This window comes from Colobus angolensis, unplaced genomic scaffold (genome assembly GCF_000951035.1).
Source record: "Colobus angolensis palliatus isolate OR3802 unplaced genomic scaffold, Cang.pa_1.0 Scaffold413, whole genome shotgun sequence".
In the NCBI taxonomy this organism is placed as follows: Eukaryota; Metazoa; Chordata; class Mammalia; order Primates; family Cercopithecidae; genus Colobus; species Colobus angolensis.
This window is the reverse complement of record NW_012117522.1, coordinates 1,157,855-1,179,519: the sequence shown is the minus strand read 5'-3', so window position 1 is coordinate 1,179,519 and position 21,665 is coordinate 1,157,855. Positions and strand designations below refer to the sequence as shown.

General features: G+C 37.7%; 1 protein-coding gene across 1 annotated transcript in view; it reads left to right on the top strand.

Annotated features, from left to right (window-relative positions):
* Window positions 1-21,665, top strand: part of BRE (brain and reproductive organ-expressed (TNFRSF1A modulator)) — a 457,102-nt gene that overhangs the window by 153,240 nt on the left and 282,197 nt on the right. The window contains exon 6 of the mRNA XM_011956325.1: window positions 15,185-15,259. Coding sequence (XP_011811715.1) covers window positions 15,185-15,259 — 75 coding nt within the window. The remainder of the gene's footprint in view (window positions 1-15,184; window positions 15,260-21,665) is intronic.

Genomic DNA, 21,665 nt, shown 5'->3' with positions numbered 1-21,665 from the left:
GTTACGTACCCAGTAGTCATTCAGGAGCAGGTTGTTCAGTTTCCATGTAGTTGAGTGGTTTTGAGTGAGTTTCTTAATCCTGAGTTCTAGTTTGATTGCACTGTGGTCTAAGAGATAGTTTGTTATAATTTCTGTTCTTTTATATTTGCTGAGGAGTGCTTTACTTCCAACTATGTGGTCAATTTTGGAATAAGTGTGATGTGGTGCTGTGAAGAATGTGTATTCTGTTGATTTGGGGTGGAGAATTCTGTAGATGTCTGTTAGGTCTGCTTGGTGCAGAGCTGAGTTCAATTCCTGGATATCCTTGTTAACTTTCTGTCTCATTGATCTGTCTACTGTTGACAGTGGGATGTTAAAGTCTCCCATTATTATTGTATGAGAGTCTAAGTCTCTTTGTAAGTCTTTAAGGACTTGCTTTATGAATGTGGGTGCTCCTGTATTGGGTGCATATATGTTTAGGATAGTTAGCTCTTCTTGTTGAATTGATCCCTTCACCATTATGTAATGGCCTTCATTGTCTCTTTTGATCTTTGTTGGTTTAAAGTCTATTTTATCAGAGACTTGGATTGCAACCCCTGCCTTTTTTTGTTTTCCGTTTGCTTGGTAGATCTTTCTCCATCCCTTTATTTTGAGCCTATATGTGTCTCTGCACGTGAGATGGGTCTCCTGAATATAGCACACTGATGGGTCTTGACTCTTTATCCAATTCCAATTTGCCAGTCTATATCTTTTAATTGGGGCATTTAGTCCATTTACAGTTAAGGTTAATATTGTTATGTGTGAATTTGATCCTGTCATTATGATGTTAGCTGGTTATTTTGCTCGTTAGTTGATGCAGTTTCTTCCTAGCCTCGATGGTCTTTACATTTTGGCATGTTTTTGCAGTGGCTGGTATTGTTGTTCCTTTCCATGTTTAGTGCTTCCTTCAGGAGCGCTTGTAGGGCAGGCCTGGTGGTGACAAAATCTCTCAGCATTTGTTTGTCTGTAAAGGATTTTATTTCTCCTTCACTTATGAAGCTTAGTTTGGCTGGATATGAAATTCTGGGTGGAAAATTCTTTTATTTAAGAATGTTGAATGTTGGCCCCCACTCTCTTCTGGCTTGTAGAGTTTCTGCCAAGAGATCTGCTGTTAGTCTGATGGGCTTCCCTTTGTGTGTAACCTGACCTTTCTCTCTGGCTGACCTTAATATTTTTTCCTTCATTTCAACTTTGGTGTATCTGACATTTATGTGTCTTGGAGTTGCTTTTCTCAAGGAGTATCTTTGTGGCGTTTTCTGTATTTCCTGAATTTGAATGTTGGCCTGCCTTGCTAGGTTGGGGAAGTTTTCCTGGATAATACCCTGCAGAGTGTTTGTCAACTTGATCCCATTCTCCCCGCCACTTTCAGGTACACCAATCAGACGTAGATTTGGTCTTTTCACATCGTCCCATATTTCTTGGAGTCTTTGTTCCTTTCTTTTTACTCTTTTTTCTCTAAACTTCTCACTTCATTTCATTCATTTGATCTTCAATCACTGATACCCTTTCTTCCAGTTGATTGAATCGGTTACTGAAGCATGTGCATTCATCACATAGTTTTCGTGCCATGGTTTTCAGCTCCATCAGGTCATTTAAGGACTTTTCTACATTGGTTATTCTAGTTAGCCATTCGTCTCATTTTTTTTCAAGGTTTTTAGCTTCTTTGCGATGGGTTCGAACTTCCTCCTTTAGCTTGGAGAAGTTTGATTGTCTGAAGCCTTCTTTTCTCAACTCATCAAAGTCATTCTCCATCCAGCTTTGTTCCCTTGCTGGCGCAGAAATGCGTTCCTTTGGAGGGGGAGAGGTGCTCAGATCGAAAGGATTCTCTATTTAATAAATGGTGCTGGGAAGACTGGGTAGTCATATGTAGAAAGCTGACACTGGATCCCTTGCTTACACCTTATACAAAAATTAATTCAAGATGGATTAGAGACTTAAATGTTAGACCTATAACCATAAAAAACCCTAGAAGAAAACCTAGGCCATACCATTGAGGACATTGGCATGGGCAAGGACTTCATGTTTAAAACAGCAAAAGCAATGGCAACAAAAGCCAAAATTGAGAAGTGGGATCTAATTAAACTAAAGAGCTTCTGCACAGGAAAGGAAACTACCATCAGAGTGAACAGGCAACCTACAGAATGGGAGAAAATTTTTGCAATCTACTCATCTGACAAAGGGCTAATATCCAGAACCTACAAAGAACTCAAACAAATCTACAAGAAAAAAACAAACAACCCCATCAAAAAGTGGGCAAAGGATATGAACAGACATTTCTCAAAAGAAGACATGCATACAGCCAACAGACACATGAAAAAATGCTCATCATCACTGGCCATCAGAGAAATGCAAATCAAAACCACAATGAAATACCATCTCACACCAGTTAGAATGGTGATCATTTAAAAGTCAGGAAACAACAGGTGCTGGAGAGGATGTGGAGAAATAGGAACACTTTTACACTGTTGGTGGGACTGTAAACTAGTTCAACCATTGTGGAAGACAGTGTGGTGATTCCTCAAGGATCTAGAACTAGAAATACCTTTTGAGCCAGCCATCCCACTACTGGGTATATACCCAAAGGATTATAAATCATACTTCTATAAAGACACATGCACATGTATGTTTATTGCGGCACTATTCACAATAGCAAAGACTTGGAACCAACTCAAATGTCCATCAGTGACAGACTGGATTAAGAAAATGTGGCACATATACACCATGGAATACTATGCAGCTACAATAAAGGATGAGTTTGTTTCCTTTGTAGGGACATGGATGCAGCTGGAAACCATCATTCTCAGCAAACTGTCACAAGAACAGAAAACCAAACACCGCATGTTCTCACTCATAAATGGTAATTGAACAATGAGAACACTTGGACACAAGAAGGGGAACATCACACACCGGGGCCTGTTGTGGGGTAGGGGTAGTGGGGAGGGATAGCCTTAGGAGATATACCTAATGTAAATGATGAGATAATGGGTGCAGCACACCAACATGGCACCTGTATACATATGTAATAAACCTGCACGTTGTGCACATGTACCCTAGAACTTAAAGTTTAATAAAAAAGAAAAAAATAGAAGAAATAAAAAGAGAATATTTAGGTTAAAATTTTAAAACTGTGTATTTATTTTATATTTTGTAATCATTTTCATTTTGAAATAATTATAGATTTATAGGAAGTTGCAAAGTGGAGATCCTGAGTATCCTTCACTCAGTTTTCCCCAGTGGTTGCATTTTCTGTACCTATAATAAAATACAGAAACCAGGAAATTGACATTGGTACAATGTATGCGTATAGTTCCGTGTCATTTCATCACACATGTAATTTCCTTTAATCACCATTGACATCAAGATGCAGATATTCCATTACCACAAAGATATCTACTGCTACCCGTTTGAGTAGAGCTATTTTTAAGATCATAATTCTAAAGTGGTGAATTCCCATAATGTAAGAACTACTATTAAATGCATGTATCCTGTTTTGATATAATATATCGAAACAAAGATACATCATACAATTTCTCAATGGGTAAATCCTAAGGTTTCATTTTTTATTGCCTCTATTATTATTATTACTATTTATTATCTCTATTTTATATTGCCTTGTTAACATTTTTGTCATGGATGTGTGGATCAGAAGAACCAGTGTGTCTTAGTCCGTTTTCTGTTGCTCATAACAGAATACCTGAAACTAGTAACTTATAAAGAAAAGGAATTTATTCCTTACAATTATGTAAGTTGAGAAGTCCTAGGTTGAGAGTCTGTATCTGGTGAGAGCCTTCTTGGTGTTGGGGACTCTGTGCAGAGTCCTGAGATGGTGCAGGTGCAGGGTGTCACATGGCGAGCGGGCTAAGCATGCTAACATGCTCACTCAGGCCTCTCTCTCTTCTTGTGATGCCACTAGGTCCCCTCTTATAATAACCCATGAATCTGTTAACCCATTAACCCATGAAAGGTCCCACCTTTCAATACTGCCACATTGTGGGTTACATTTCAGCATGAGTTTTGGAGAGGACAAATATTCAAACAGTGTTTATTAACTGCAACAACGCACGATAAGCAAATTTGTGAATTTTATTTTGATTTGTTTTGATTCTCAGAACTTAAAGTTGGCTTATCATACCTAACATTTTGATTAAAGTGTTATTTTTTTGAGATATGAAATGTAAGTTTTGAGTTATTCCAAAATCATATAGTTTATATATACAGATCATCAGTGGGTTATCTGTGAGATAAAGCAGTTTTTTAAGCAACGTATTTTTTCCTTAATAATGATTTATGCTTTTATAATGAGATGTGAAACAATTACCTTTTTTGCTTGTATCTGACCCAAATCCTAGTAAGATTTTAAGAATCTTTGGCTTATCCATTAAGCTCTGGCAACATTTAAAAATATTGTGGAGAAAAGAAAGGAGCCATTTTATGGTATCTCCTCACTTGAGTTAATGTCTTAAGCTTCCATCATGTCATCGTGCTGTGGTATTATGTGTAAAGGGAAAGTATCTGAGCAGTGTTTGAGTGTGAGCTCCTCTATGCAGAGGCCATTTGAAGATATGTTGGAGAGGCAAAGTGATCTAGGGAGCAGGAGCTTTGGGTTTTCATTCTGCCACCAGTTCTTTTTGTGTGACTATAGGTTTTCCATGTGTCACTTTCCTGGAGATAACTACACTGTTGCCTGGACATCAACACAAAGGTTAAATTAGATCTTGTGTGGGAAACAGAGTGTTGAGTAAATATGGAGTCAAGTAATACAAAGTATTATTATTAGCTTTTTTTTGGCATATCCTTGAAGTAAGTTATTATAATAGGTGCTCAATAAGTGCCAGTTCAATGATTGTTCCCGTAGGATCTCTCAAAATGCTGTTAATCATAAAGTTACCATATGTGGACCAATAGAGGCTGTGACCTCCAAGGTGCAGATAAAGTGTAGAAAGCAAGGTAAAAGTGAAAATTAGAAAAGAGAGTGTTGCTTATCTTACCGGGGCAGTTTTGATGGGCTTCTGAGGATGGGAGAACAGATTTCAGAGTATTAGGGAAAGAGGTGGAGAAGAGGAAGTAAAGGCAATAGGTTTAGACAGTTTTTGGAGGAAAAAGAAAAAAGGCATTGGCCGAAAGAGGCTGTCCCATGGTCATTCCCATTAAACTGCTGACATTTATCAATCTGCTTGTGAGTAATCTTTCAGGTTTGTGGTATTTGGTAGCTTATGTAGGTCTTTAAGTATTTGTAGTAGGGAGTGTTTACCTTAATGTAGGGATTAATGTTAACGGAAAAATGTCTAGAACGATGCTGTCCAATACAGGAGCTTCTAGTCAAACATGCGACTGTTGAGCATTTGAAATGTGGCTAGTCGGAACTGAGATGTGTGCACATGTGAAATACACACCAGAGTTTGAAGAATTGGTACAAAAAATCTCATTAATAATTTTTATGTTGATTGCATGTGGAAATGCTAATATTTTAGATATATTGGGATGTATTATTAACTTTTCATCTGTCTCTTTTTGCCTTTTAAAATGTGACTATTAGAAAATGTTCAATAATCTTAAATTATATATATGGCTCACATTTGTGCTTTGCATTATTTTTCTCTCAGACAACACTGGTCTAGCATGATAGGAGAGGAGGGTAAGAGTTGCTAAGAGAAAGATCAAAATATCTAGGGAGACTGGAAGTGGATGGCCTTTTCCCTACTGGCATGAGGATGTAGTAGGTGCTCTGGTCATGCCAGTCAGCCATTTATAGCAGGGCATGCGGGGGCCTTTGCCCATAATCCCCCTTTAATTTTTGCTGCTTGGGAGTTATGTCCTGAATGCATTTGACTTGGAGATTAACATGCGGTGGCTCCTTTGAAAAGAGTGTAGTGTGGTGGTCAGATATGCCACAGTATTCTCCAAGGAATTGACTATATTTGTTTAGTTTAGTTTTTAACCACATGGAACTTTTAGGAGTTGAACATTCTTTAAAATAAATGAACCACGACAGTGGCTCCCTTTTTAATTGTTTTTGCAATGGAATTTGTTGTACTGAATTTTGACTTGTATGTCAACGGAAATACTTAAGATCTTGCTTACAATAGCTTATATCTCTGGATTTTAACCTTATTAATAAAAAGTAGTATGTGAATATCTAAATTACTTTATACCTCAAGATATGAAAGGTGTAGATAACTTTTAAAATCATGCTGATATTCCAAAGGAACTCTGTTATTGTTTTTTAAATAGTAAAGGTATCAGTAGGAAATTCAAGTTTCTTTCAGCAGCAGGATGCATCGAGTGGAAAAGACCTTATTTTCAGGAAGCATACGAAACGCAAAGGAAATCCTTTCCATTTCCTTTGCCTATACTTTTCAGAACAGCATGTAAGGGAGGACTCTAATTGTGCCACCTTGCTCATCTTTGTGAGGCCACTCATTTGTTCTGAAATGATGGGTGCATTGCTCCATCTCTTTGGTGACCATTTCGATGTATGGTGCACTCCTTGCACAGTGTTCTCGCCATGAAAGAAATGGACAAGTGTTGTCGAAGGACCAGCTGAGGCAGGTTTTAGTGCCTTTTTTATTTTTCATGTACTAAAAGGCAAAAGACAAAAAGAATCCTACATTTCAAGTATTCTGTACAAAAACTCTTCAGGTGTTTAAAAAATTGTTTTTGGAAATGTACAAATGATGCAATCTGTTTCCTTCTCAGAAAAGAGTTTCCTAGTTTTTCAATTATTTTCAAGAATTTATGGTACCATTTTTACTTCAAAGAACTGTGGAAATGTGTTGATTAGATCAGGGAGGCTCACCTAAGCCAAACAGAATTCTTCCCTGGGAATTTGGAGTTAGTACTGAGGGAATGAGATCGGTTTCTGTATGAGTAATTGGTCTGTAACCTGTAAATCTGGGAACTTTTTTCTAATAACATCTGGTCAAAAGAATCAGAAGCTGGCAAATAGAAAGGAAAATGAAGTACAGAGACAGCAGAGACAAGAGACTAAGAGAAAATTCTGTGTGTATTAGAATCCTTGGAACTGAGGCCATGCTATGTTTTTATCCCTACGTTTCATGAGATCCCTCATATCCTTTCAATAAATTCTCTTTTATTTGTTCAAGTTGGTTTGAATTGGAGTTCTTCCGTCACTGGAAACTAAGTGTCCCGACTAAATTACTTCCAAAGTGTCCTGTGAATTATCTCTGTCAAAACACTTACCACATCGTACTGGTTTGTTTAATTGCCAGTCTAGTCAAAATAGACTTTAAGTTCCCTGAGGACATATAGACTGTTTTGTCTTAAATTCTCCATTTTCTAGCCTAGTACTTGGCACAGTATGTGCTCAGTAAATATTTGTTCAATGAATGAATGAATGAATAATGCCTGAATTGTGGACATTTCATTATATATGCTTTTAGTTTTATTTTTTTAATTCCTTAAAATTTTTTTGAATGGATAGTGTATTCATATTGTTCAAAAATCAAAGTCTATGTAAAGTAATATCATGAAAAGTCTCCCTCCCATCTTTGTCCTTTGTCCATCCAAATCATACCACTTTCCTCCTATCCAGGTAAGCACTAATATAACTTTTTTCTAGTATAGATTTTCAGAGTTAGTTTGTACATATATAAGTAAATACTAATATATATTCCCCCTTTTTATGCAAATGGTAGCATATGCACCGTTTTGGATCTTCATTTTGACTTAATATAGCTCAGAGATTTTTTCTGTATAAACATATATAGAACTCCCTTGTTCTTTGTTTACAATTGTATATTATTACATTGTATAATTGAATTATAATTTATTACATCTGAGCTCTATTATTGGATATTAAGTTTGCTTCTAATCTTTCACTGTTATGGACAATACTGTAATAAATAATATTGTATATATGTCACTTTGCATGTGTTAAGGTATGTCTGTAAGATAAATAATTAGAAGTGGAATTGCTGGATCAAAGACTGTGTGTTCATAATTTTATTGTCAAAGTAACTTTTGTAAAGTTTATACAGGTTTATTAACCCAGCAGCAATATATGAAAGTGGTTATTTCTCCATAGTATTGTCAACAGTATATTAAAATATTTGTAGATTTCTGTCAAGTTGCACTTTTTGTAATGGCCAAGTAGCTCCTGTTGACCTAACTCTTCACAACAGCTCAGAGCTCTGAGCAAAATATAAAGCCATTTGCCTGAGAACACTAGAGAGTGATCAAAGCAGGCAGATACTGGATGGACATTGATACTTGGAAGAAAGGAAAGCAGAGCGTTGATATTATGGGATAGTATCAAAATGTTTAATATACAAGAAACGGGAGTCCTAGAAGGGGAAGAGAAAGGGAGAAGGCAGGAAAGCATTTGATGAAATAACACATTTCCGTGGTGAAAGACAGAAATTTACAGATTCAAGAAGCTCAATAAACCCCAGCTGGGATAAATGCAAGGAAAAACTAAAAACATTATAGTAAAAATACTGATAACCAGACAAAAAGAGAAAATCTGAAGTGACCAGAGAAAAATTATGCTTTATATATAGTTCCCTCTCATTGCGTTTCTTCTTTAGACTTTTCCTGCCTAGTGTTACTTATTTTTCCATGTGGTCTTTTGACTTAGCTTTAAAAAAATTCCCTCCGAGTAATGAGCCCCCAACCCTAGATGGTTCATTTCCTCCTGGAATTTGCTCTCAGAGCACTGTGCCTTTTGATAGCATTTATCACAGGTTATAATTTATTTTATTTATTTTTTATTTTATATTCAGGGAGTACATGTACAGGTTTATTACAGGGTTATGTTGTGTGATGTTAAGGTTTTGGTTTCTGTTGATCCTGCCACCCAAATAGTGAACATAGTACTCAATAGGAAGTTTTTCAACTCTTGTCCTCTTTTTTCCTCCCTCCTTTTGGAATCCCCAATGTCTGTTGTTCCCATCGTTATGTCCGTGTGTACTCAGTGTTTAGCTTCCACTTAGAAGTGAGAACATGTGGTATGTGGTTTTCTGTTTCTGCATTAATTTCCTTAGAATAATGACCTCCAGCTATGTCCATATTGCTGCAGAGGACATGATTTTGTTCTTTCTTAATTTCTATGTTGTATTCTATGGTGTATATTACCACATTTTAAAAATCCAATTCACTATTGATGGGCACCTAGGTAGTTTCCATGTCTTTGCTGTTGTGAACAGTGCTGTAATAAACATACAAGTGCAGGTGTCCTTTTGGTAGAGTGATTTATTTTCCTTTGGGTATATACCCAGTAGTAGAATTGCTGGATCAAACGGTAGTTCTATTTTTAGTTCTTTGAGAAATCTTCAAACTGCTTTCCACCTGCCTGAACTAACTTACATTCCCACTAACAGTGTTTAAATGTTCCCATTTCTCCACACAGGTTCTAATTGATAGGAGTGATTATTTTGATTCATATCTGACTCACTCTGGCTTTCCTTTTCACATGTAGTGTATATTTATGCACGTGCTAAGGAACAATCTCCAGATTTAGGCTTACTGGTTTTCAGAGTCCATTTGAAGAATCAGCCTTACCAGTTTGTCACCCAGCTAAAGTTATAATCACTCGAGTGTTTCTTAGCTTTTAGCTGTCTAAGTGGTAAGAACAGTCAATTTCAGATAAACGCTGTTTGTTGATGAGGGAAGTGTCTCTAAGAAAGGAAGTAAAATTTTCCCTTACAGAGCAACCTGAACTTGGACTCCATTCTGCACAAAATGTCTACCTGTCACTTCTAAAAGGAGAAGAAAACTGTCACAGCTGTGATTACCAGAAGAAAAGCTTAGACCTAATAAATTGCCAAAACTCAGAGTCTTGTTAGTTTAAGTTACTTGCCAATGTACTATAACTTGAAAAAAGGAAAGATGCACATATTTATTGCTAATGCTGGGGAAATTGCCATTAAGACAGTTGGCAGAAAGGCTGACATTTTAACAGTCATAGGTTAGATAATTTTCTACATCTATCCAAGAGAAGATTTTGACCAAGGACTCACAAAAAAAAAAAAAAAAAAAAAAAATCAAATTATTCTGTTCACTTGGCGGCATCTAAATGTCTCATTTTCAGCTTACAGGAAAGATTGCTGTGAAAGCAATCTTTGACATTACAACTGAGTGACCATAAATTGCTTGAATAACTGTTGGAAATTCAAATATAAAACCACATGAAAAGTCATTATCTGAGGTCGAACAAGGATTTTTCACTTGTTTTGCTCTTCATTTACGGGTTATAACTTAATTTTACATTAAGATTGTTTTAAAATTATTGTGTACTCAGTTTCACAGAAGATGATTGGCTTATAGGTCATAAGGAAAATCAGTGCCAGAATGGAAAACTGAATTCTTGAGTCTTAGTGTTCAACATTTCCACTGCTGTCAGAAACAAGTGCTGAGTTTTCTTTGTTCTTCCAATGGCAAAATAAGGAATGTATGATAGGCTTGAAAATTGGCAATCATAAAGTGCTTTTTATGGTTTCCCAAATTCCCTTCATAGTATTATTTCTTTTATTATGAATTTAGTTGTGTAAATCAGCCTGTTGCTGATAAACAAAAATTTATATTAGTCCTGGGACCAACATTTCTTTCAGTATGACATTAGTTGTGTAAATCAGCCTGTTGCCAATAAACACAAATTTATATTAATTCTAGGATCAACATTTTGAGAAGGAATAAAGTAGGGATCATCTGAGAGTTTTTAAAAGAATGTTGGTCTAAAATAGCTGGTAGAATAAAAATATATTGTACAAACTAAAATAGGGCAAAAGAGCTAAAATGCAGTGCATGGACTAAAATAACTAGCAGTTCAAATGAGTCCAAGTGCTAAATATGCAATTATCTTTCCTATTACCGTATATGTACAAGAGTTATTTTAACTTTTAAAATCCTACATTTCACTTTTGTTGTTGTTTATATATGTATGTATATGTAAAAAAACAGGCATATATATGCACACACCTCTGAGTTTAAAAGTTTTAAAATTCCATTTTAATTTACAGGTTACAGGTTAACATTTTTAGGTAGTGTAATGGCTATTTATTTATTGGTAGGTGGTTTGCTTTATAAACTGAAAATGAAGAAATGACTTGAGTTTGATTTTTCATCATCCCTTCAACTCCCTTCCCCAAACTCTTTGAATCTCCTGGTACTTTTTAAAAGCTTGCCTCAACATCCCCAGGAATGACTTCACAGTTGTTCCACATAGATATAGTAGCCATTTTCTCATGCACTAATTTTATGAATGATTGTTGCACGTCCTCCAGGGGTTTAGAAATTGCTCATACCATGGAAGAGAGAGTTTCTGGGTGACTTTGATCTGTGTTAGTGCTTATTTGCTCCTGTAACCCTGACCTTCTTGCCATCCCCTGAACACAGAGACACACTCCTGCATCAACCCTTTTTATACTTGTTCTCTTTGCCTGGGGTGTTTTTCCTTCAGTTCCACATGGTTTGTTTCTTACCCTCTTTCCATCTTTGCTCAATTGTTACCTTGTCAAATTATTCTGTAAAGGAGCTCAATCCTGACCGTTTGATAGTTTTGAGCAAATGAGGATTAGAATCCAAGTGATGTGTTGAAAGAATCACTCTGCCTGTTGTCATGAGAATAAACTGCAGGTGAACAAGGGCTGACACAGGTAGGGGCAATTGCAGTTGTCCAGGCTTAGAGATAAAGGTGGTTCAGATCAGGTGGTTATAGAGGTGGTGAAAAGTGGTTGGACTCAGGATATATTTTGAAGGGAGAGTCCAAAAGTCAATATTTTGAAAGGAGACTCATATATTTTGAAGGGAGAGTTAACAAGATTTGCCACCACTTTGAATGTGAGGTGAGAGGGAAAGATAGGAGTCAAAAATGATTCTAGGTTTTTGGCCTGAGTAAGTGAAAGAATGGAATTGCCATTTACTGAAATGAGGAATAAATATCAAGAGAAGAGCACACAATCAGGAATTGAATTTTGTTTATAGGAGTTGGATAAATGAAATTTGAATTTAAAAAAGAGTCTGGGATGGAGATACACAAGTTGGGAATGATCAGCATATACTTTAAAGTCATGAGCCTGGATGAGATCATCTGGGCATGTAAATAAAGAAAGGCGGTCTTAGAGTTAAGCCCAGGCATACCCCAGTCTCCATTATTCAAGGGTTGAGGAGACCAGAGGGAGGGCCAGTGAAGTAGAGAAACTGGGATTCTGGAAACCAAGTAAAGAATGTTCCAGGAAAGGAGCGATCAGCGGTGTCAAAATGCTGCTGATAGAACACTAAGATGAAGACTGAGAAATGATCATTGAATTTGGCAATGGAGAGGTCATTGGTGACCTTGAGGAACTGTTTTGGTGGAGTGGTGGTGAGGAAAGGCTGACTGATGAGGACTTAAGAGAAAATAATAAAAGAGGAAATGTAGACCTCAAATATAGATTAATTTTTTACAGGGAATTATTTTTTAAAGTAAAACAGAGAAATGAAATGGGAGCTGAAGAAGGATATGAAGTGAATGGAGACATTTAAAAACTGATGTTTACATGCTGATGAAAGTGATTGAGTAAAGAAGGGAAAATTAATTATATAGGAGAAAGAGAATGTGGACAGTTTTTGGGAGCATGATTTTTTTTTTTCTTTTTTTAGACGGAGTCTTGCTCTGTCTCTCAGGCTGGAGTGCAGTGGTGCGATCTCGGCTTACTGCAACCCCCGCCTCCCCTGGGTTCAAGTGATTCTTCTGCCTTAGCCTCCCCAGTAGCGGGGATTGCAGGCATATGCCACCATGCCTGGCTAATTTTTGTATTTTTAGTAGAGAGGGGGTTTACGATATTGGTCAGGCTGGTCTCAAACTCCTGACCTTGTGATCCACCTGCCTTGGCCTCGCAAAGTGCTGGTATTACAGGCGTGAGCCACTGCGCCCAGCCTGGAGCGTGTATTCTTTCATGAGTGGTCCTTCTTCTGTAGCACTGTACACAGCGCTAAGAGGAAGACTTTTCTGTCTGTCTTTCTACACCCCCAAACTCTCATTGGGCTAGGCGTCCGTCTTAGAAGCTCCCATTTAACTCTATGCTGTTATTGTTGCCTCTACACTTACCCCTTTCAAAGTATGACCCCTTGTACTTAAAAACAGACCTTTTTAGATTTAGCTGTGTCTTGTTCCAAAGAACCACACTTACCAGAGTATGTTAGTTTTAGAGTCATCTAGGAGCTTAACATAACACCAAAACCACACCTTTTGGTAATCTTGTACTATAACAGAAGGCAAGAATTATAATAGGATCTCACAAACCTTCTCCCACCCACCATGATGAGCTATTTGTAGATCCTTAGTGGCTCTTAAGTATTCTCCCAAGTGTTGAGTTGTGGGTAGCCTGCACATAATGGCATTCAATACTGAGAATAGCTACTCGGCTCTGAGCATCCATCCTGTTTCTCGCCATTGGCATTCCTGGTGACACAGTGGCTTCTGTCATTCTCTCTGGCTTGCCTCAGCTTTGATTCTGTCCATTCAATTCTCATTCCCACCTTGTCTGTCACAGGGTTAGGCTTATGGTAATGAAGAAATGCTCTGTCTTTAGCCAGAGGTTGGTGTAAGTTAAAAGATGTTGTGAGCGGTAAAACAAACAACATTTAGGCAGATATTAGTTATTATTATTATCTTCAGAGCTCAAGGTTTATATTGCTGTCTGTATTTTCAAGGTTTTAGATCAGAGTTTTAAAATTAGGGCCATAACCTTTTTTGTTTTTTGAGATGGAGTTTCGCTCTTGTTGCCCGGGCTGGAGTGCAGTGGTGCAATATCGGCTCACTGCAAACTCTGCCTCCCAGGTTCAAGTGATACTCCTGCCTCAGCCTCTCGAGTAGCTGGGACTACAGGCACGTGCCACCACACCTGACTAATTATTATATTCTTTAGTGAAGATGGGGTTTTACCATGTTGGCCAGGCTGGTCTCGATGTCCTAACCTCAGGTGATCTGCCTGCCTTGGCCTCCCAAAGTGCTGGGATTACAGGCATGAGCCACCATGCCCAGGCAAGGGCCAGAACCTTGAAGCCACTTGCTAGGGTGTTTGTAGAAATTGTCTAAAGTGCTATGCATGTGTGCCTAGGTGCATTCATCCACCCACTCATAAAAATATTTGTAAACGCTTGCTATGTTTTAAGATGTGTTTGTGGGAGTTTGTGCTGCTCATTTTTTAAAGAGCGGGAACTCTTTGGTAGTTACAATATGAAAAGATGAACATCCACTCTGAGTACTTCTGGATCATTTGTGGAGTTCTTTTTTCAAATATGTGTAAGTAAAACACACCATGTCAAAATAGCAGGCTGAGCTGCACACTTGCGGTGAGACAGGATGGAAGACCGAGGATTCCACCAGGTCAGGACACATCTTGGTTGCCTTTGCAGAGCTTCTCTAGCGCCACTAGATCTCTGCACGACCTAGTTGGAAAACTCCTCCTCTAGACTATGACAAAGTTAAAAAAAAAAAATGTGATTCCCTAGGCTTTCCTGTCATAAAAATTAAGAGGCAAACGTTTTTCTTTTAAATGAATTTTCTATTTTAGCAAATAAAAGTCATTATTTATAGCTTAGTTAAATGTTTTAAATTGCCAAACCTCTGTACCTCTTTCCTATAGAGATTAGTTCGTGGAGGGAGTTAGGAAAAAACATCAGTTAATGATAATGATAGAGTGGACTCTCAGGAGATGGGAAACTTATTTTGAATACCCACTGCTAGGTAGAAGTTTGACCTTTGCAGGTACTTCCAGACATACTACAAAAAGGGTGGTAGTGTATGCCATCAGCTTTGTGGTTTATAAATATTAGTGATATGCTCTGAATACTTTAATAAAAACAAACGAATCAAAGGGATAGGTCTGTCTTTGTTGTTTGGGATTAAAAAAATAATAATCATTCATTCATGTATTATTTTCATACTTTTAAGAAACAAAAAGGCAATACTGCTACATTATAATTTTATTGTACATTTAAAGTGCAGATTTTAAAAATTCAAATTGTGCTTTTTAGTAACTAATAATTTAAGAACTCTTTTTGATCCTCCCCTACTTTTCCAACCTTCTTTTCTTGCCTAATGTTAGGAAAACCAAATTGAAGATGCCTGCATTTTGAACAGGTTGAACTTGTGGCCTTGGCTATAATTGTCACTTCATAATCTATTTTTGATTTTAATCTTATTATTATAACTTTCTTTTTACAGACTGGTGAATTTTCAGCTCGTTTCCTTTTGAAGTTGCCAGTGGATTTCAGCAATATCCCCACATACCTTCTCAAGGTAAAAATATATGATTATCAGTATGAGAATATAAGTGAGCTTTTTAAGTAATTATTTAACTCAATATTTGTATGACTGATTTGTCAGCATTTTGTTCAGATGATGAATTCTACTAAAAATGTTTCTTACATGAAATTCCATTGAGCTGTTTTGTTACCTAAAAGCTAAAATAGTAACTGTAAAAGTCATTTAGAAGTGAGTTTTCCATATAAAATAAAATTATTATAGGTGAATTAAATTTTGGGAAAAATCACTTTTATTTAATACGTTGTTGGAATGGAAGACTCCCAGCACTTTGGGAGGCCGAGACGGGTGGATCACGAGGTCAGGAGATCGAGACCATCCTGGCTAACACGGTGAAACCCCGTCTCTACTAAAAAATACAAAAAACTAGCCAGGCGAGGTGGCGGGCGCCTGTAGTCCCAGCTACTCGGGAGGCTGAGGCCGGAGAATGGCGTGAACCTGGGAGGCGGAGCTTGCAGTGAGCTGAGATCCGGCCACTGCACTCCACACTCCAGCCCGGGAGACAGAGCGAGACTCCGTCTCAAAAAAAAAAAAAAAAAAAAAAAAAAAGACTCTCATATCAATGATCTAATATGCAATCTTAGTCACCACTCCATTCTACAAACACCCTGGCAAGTGCCTTCAAGTTTCTGCCCTTGGCTGGGTGAGGTGGCTCACACCTGTAATCGCAGCTTTTTGGGAGGCCGAGGTGGGCGGATCACCAGAGGTCAGGAGTTTGAGACCAGCCTGGCCAACGTGGTGAAACCCCGTCTCCACTAAAAAAATACAAAAATTAGCCGGACGTGGTGACAGGCGCCTGTAATCCCAGCTACTCACGAGGCTGAGACAGGAGAATTGCTTGAACCTGGGCGGCAGAGGTTGCAGTGAGCCAAGATGGAGCCACTGCACTCCAGCCTGGGTGATAGAGTGAGACTCCATCTCAAAAAACAAACAAACAAAAAAGATTTGGCTGGCCTCCCTCTGCACCATATTTGAACCTGTGGTTCTTTAATTGCAATCTAGTGTAAGAAAAATTTCTACCTTCCTAATTTGATGTTATTCAGAGAGGTGATGGTATTCATAACTGCCTAGAGAAAAGACAGAATCTTTGTACAAGTTTGCTTGCATGTTGTGCTAATCAATAAATAATAGTAGATATTAATTCTGATAATGGTTATAAGTATGATTTAGTAGAATATAAACTATAAACCCTAGAAAAGATTAGGGAATTTTTTTTTTAAACATTCCATCTTTGTTTTTTTTGGAGACATGGTCTTGCTCTGTCACCCAAGCTGGAGTGCAGTGGTGTGACCATAGCTCCCCCCAAGCTCAAGTGATCCTCCCACCTCAGCCTTCTGAGTAACTGGGACTGCAGGCATGCGCCACTGTGCCAAGCTAATTTTTTATTTTTTTGTAGAGAAGGGGTCTCAGTGGTCCCCCCACCTCAACCTCCCAAAATGTTGGGATTACAGGTGTGAGCCACTGTTCCTGGTCTATACAGTCCATCTAAAGAATAAAATTATTTTCTTTTTCTCTAAGTAAAACGTAAGAGTTTTGTACTTCATTAACCTTTCATTTTTAGTTTCCAGTTGAGTAGTTCTGCATTCTGTTCCCAAGGATTGTAAAGTCCAAGTAAGAATGGAAATCATCAATTTCTATCAGTTTCTCTACAATCCTGTTGTGGAAAATATATATATATATTAGATTTGTGATAACCAAACATAATTAATTTGATTTTGGCAATTACTGTGCTCTATTAGACTAGTAAGCAGTCTTCTAAGAAACCCTTGTAGTGTATACTCAGGACCTCCTCCATGTATTCCAGTTAAAACTCTCTTTCAGCTCATTTAGAGCCAAGTTCAATAGCACATGAAAGTACATGATTTATATAATCACCTTAATCCACAATTTACAGTTCCAGTGCTTTTGTTTTAATTTATTGTGCCTTATCAGTTTCAGCAGTCTTCCTGTTTATTTGAAATTGATGTTGCCTCAGCTCATATTCTTGAAGGGTCGAAAAAAAAATGTTTATTGGCTCATAATCTCATATTTATCTCTTCAGCATCAAATTGTCATATTTTTGTTTTAAGAATTCTGACTTTATATGCTGTTCTTATTTTCCTTGCCAGTCAGTTAAGAGAAAGGTGGAATCTATTTGCCAAAACTGTAATGTTGTTTAACCCCTGCATTACTGTGAAATAATGTCTCTTCTATAGATAAAATATCTACATTGCAATACTAATGTCTTTCTGGATCTTTAGAGTTCATGCAAAAAGAGTAAAGCAACAACGACCAGAAAGGAGAAACTCTTGTACAACACAAAGCAACAGCAAAAAAATCAAAAACAGAAACCTACCAGCACACTAGAAACAATCCAGAATACTTGTTGAGGGTTTTAAGATGTATTTTCCTAAAGTTGTTGTAACATTTGGCTATGCTCTTCAAAGGAAGTTTGCCTTAGGAGCTGCTTTACATATTATTTGCATTTGGATGCTCCGCATCTAATTACTAGGCCTGTAATTGATAGTCTAACTACAAAAATAAACTTCCTGAATTCCTAGGGTTAGGATGCTCTTCACCAGCATCAGTATAGTTTTACCTTATCATTTCAAGCAAATAAAAATGAAGGTAGAACTTGAAAATATTGAGATAGCATGGAGTTTGACTGTATGCCCTATTGATTTGCTACAGTGAAATTTCATTACACTATGATGAGGCCATCATCCACTCATAAGTTCATATTACCAGGTGTGCCTGTTTTACCCACTAATAAAATTATTTTATGTTAAAATGAAAAATCCATTCAAGTGATATGATTTCTCTTAATATTGTGTTGTAAATATATATGGTTCTTACAGGCAATAGAGTAGGGAAGAGAGCATCTGAATGTCCTTGTGTGCTTAGGTTATCTGATTCAATATTCACTGATATGATTTCCCTTAATATTGTATTGTAAATATATATAGTTCTTACCGGGGATAGAGTGAATTTATTCTGAAGATGAAGCCGGATTTCAGAGTCTGAAATAATACTTGGTTGAGGTAAATCAAAGGGTCAGATGAATCACTAACATAAACACGAAAAATATTTCTGTATTTGTTAGGATTCTTATTTTGTAGTTGGTAGAAATCCAGCGTGAGCTCATGTAGATCAGATGAGAAATTTCATACAAATCCTCTTCTTCTGTGGTCTGTATAGCAAGAAACAGTCCATACTTAGTACTCTACAGATCAGGCATAGACCAGCTGTCTTATATCTGTTCCACTGGGCTCAGTTGTGTACCCCTGAACTTCTCGACTGCTGTGTTTATGGGGAGAAATTGTGGTCCTAGCATAAAAAGGAGATTACAGAAATGATCAAAGTGCAAGTATTCTCTACAGTTACTGAACCGAAGAAAGATGATTTTATAATTATATACTTTCTCTTAACAAACAGCTAGTCATTAGATGCTGCTGCTCTTAATTTTCTTAGAGTGTGGTGAAAAGTGCTGTATGTGTATTCCTGTCTTTATTTTTGTCCTGAGAATTAGTGAACTTAACAATATGATGCTAAGAAAGCTGTGTTTTTGTTTTTGCTTCTGTTTTCTGTAAAACCATACTCCATAGAGAAGTAGCTAAAGAAAAGGTTTGAATTGTCTACTAAAATTTTTATTCTCTGAACAAGAAACTCAGAAACTAAGAATATAGTATTTTAGGGGAGAGGAGAGGCTTACTTGTAAATGTGATGTGTGTTTGAATTGGTCACTTAAAATAATGAGCCAGTTTTATACAGAAGACAGTGAAGTTAAAATCCTAGAGCTAGGAACCCCTTCAGTACCATCATACAAAAATATGGAGGCAAATTGTTGGATCCCACTGAACTGGAGGGTTAAATAGCAACTATTTCCTGCTGATAGTGGATGGGGCAAATATAACCGTGCAAAGAAAATCAACATTAACTTTTTTTTTGTTGGGTGAGAAAAGACCATACTGTTTTTGTAGGCTAAATTGTTGTTGGAGTATCTCTAAACTAGAAATCATTGAGCCCTAGCCCAGGTTAGAAGTAGGGCTGTAACCAATTTACTATGACTGAAATACTTGGACTTTTGTTGGCATTATTTAACATCACACACTGAGCCCATTCATCCTGATGGATTGCACGTAGCAATTTAGTTCCACTGTGGAATCCGAATCATGACACTACAGGGAAATTCACTGAATGTGAAAAAGCTAAAATAGGTTATTTATACAAGAGATGAAGCTCTCATCCTTCTTCTGAAGTCACTGTGGCTGTAGTGATCAGTCAGGGCACAGTCAGTGCAGAGCCCAGGTCACTCTGCCAATCAGAGGCAGAAAGCAGGAATTCAGTTCAGGGTGTCTAGACCTGTTCAGGAGCCTAGGATAGGCAGAGAGTTGTGAATATGTAACTATACAATGGTCTAAGCAGATCACTAACATGGAAGAGAGCATCTGAATGTCCCTGTGTGCTGAGGTTATCTGATGTAGGAGCAGCCTCCTCAGCCTGATGCTGGCTAGCAGGTTACCTACTTAGAGTCAGTCTGCTTTCTAATCAAACCTAGTAGCAAACGGAGCCAGGCAGGTACTGAAAAGGAGTGAATCTGACTTGCTACAATACAAAAGGAAATGGTAGGGACTGGAGTGAACTAGCATGTACCTGCTTCATCTAAAGGCAGCAGCTGCTATATGACTACAGAATTGTTTTCCATTTGATAATCTGGGGCCTGGTGTTGCCAGATATCCAGATGTTATTAAAAGGAGCCCAGAATCTCAGGGCTTGTTGTTGTTGTTAATATGAAAAACTACTATCTTTTAAGTAAAAGCAATGATAAATATTGTTTACAAACACTGTGCAAGAACACTTCTATGTCTTGGCCATGACCTATGGGTGAATTTGTGACTCTTGCTCTAAAATCTAATCGTCTTGTACTGGTGGGTGGCAGAAGGCTTTTCTTTACTTTCCTGGATTTATACTATGCAGTGTGGTATTCAGGGAGATCTTACTATGATCCAGTGGATAACAGAAGGAGAACCTTGAACTGGAGTTCCACTCAGTATTCTGAGCAGCTTATCACAGCTGCAGCAGAGTGCCTGGAATGAGTCTGGCTTGGTTTTTGAGTGCAGTACTGTGCAGAACACCTAAGTACTGATCTTGCCATAAAATGATACTGGAATTAGACAAATGACAGAAAGGAAAGTCAAGCATAATCATTGTCCTCAGAGACCTTATAATATAATTGATAAGTTAACATTTACTAATAAATAGTGAAGTGTTAACTTGTACACTACCTGCCCAGTAGGCTTTTAAAAAGAGTGAGATTGTTATGGATTGGAATAATTAGGTTATAAAACCTTTATGACCAAGTTTGGGCATTAGCTAGACCTGTAAGTGGCATAGCTTTCCAAGGCTGGAGGGGGAGGAGGAACAGATCAGGAATGGATGATCATGCAGTCATCAGTGGGACTGTGTGGACATACTTGATTTGGGGAGTAGGTAGTAATCTAGGTTGCAAGAGAAATTTCCTGCAAGAGACTACTGAGAGATAAAACCAAAAAAAAAAAGGTCGAGAAGATACTGAATGCTGGGAGATTGAGTAGACTCCATTTAGCAGGTAGTCTTAATCCCCTTATAACTAGGTTATCATGGTAAGAGCTTCCTCTTTTATTTCCTTGGCCCCATTCTCTTCAGTGCCCAGTCTTCCTGCAGTATCACTGTTAGTCTCCTGTAACGTTTCCCAAAACGAGTAATACTTACTTGTTGGATGCTGCTTCTAGAGCCCATTCTCCCATGCAGTGCTGTTTTATGCAGCTTCCCAAAATGTGCATTTAGTCTCAGAAAGGCAGCCATCCGCAGCGTCCTTCCAGTGCTTCGAGAATTCCTGGTGCTGTCACTTTGCTCATGCTCTTCTTTCTGGGTCTGAAATTCCTACTCTTTCATCTTTTTCTGGAGAATTCACTTAATTGACATAAAAATAAGGAGAAGTCCAAAAAAAATTCAATTACTTGCCCAAGACTGTGTTTATTTGGAGATATTGACAGAATATCTCATTTTAATTATTGGCAGCTAGAATGAGAGAGGTGCTAAAAGGTCAAGGTGGAAAAGAAGCAGGATAACGAAACCAAAGTGAACCTTTTGAAGGAGGAAGTTTTGCACACAACTGTGGAGAAACCTGAATTTGGAGAATCCAGTGGAAGAGAATTGTCATATGTAGAATGACAGCAGGAGCTCAGAGCCATAAAGGTCAAGGTGTGGGTTTTTGTTTTTTTTTTTGGGATGGAGTTTTGCTCTTGTTGCCCAGGCTGGAGTATAGTGGCACCATCTCGGCTCACTGCAACCTCCGCCTCCCATGTTCAAGCCATTCCTTTGCCTCAGCCTTCTGATTAGCTGGGATTACAGGTTCCCACCA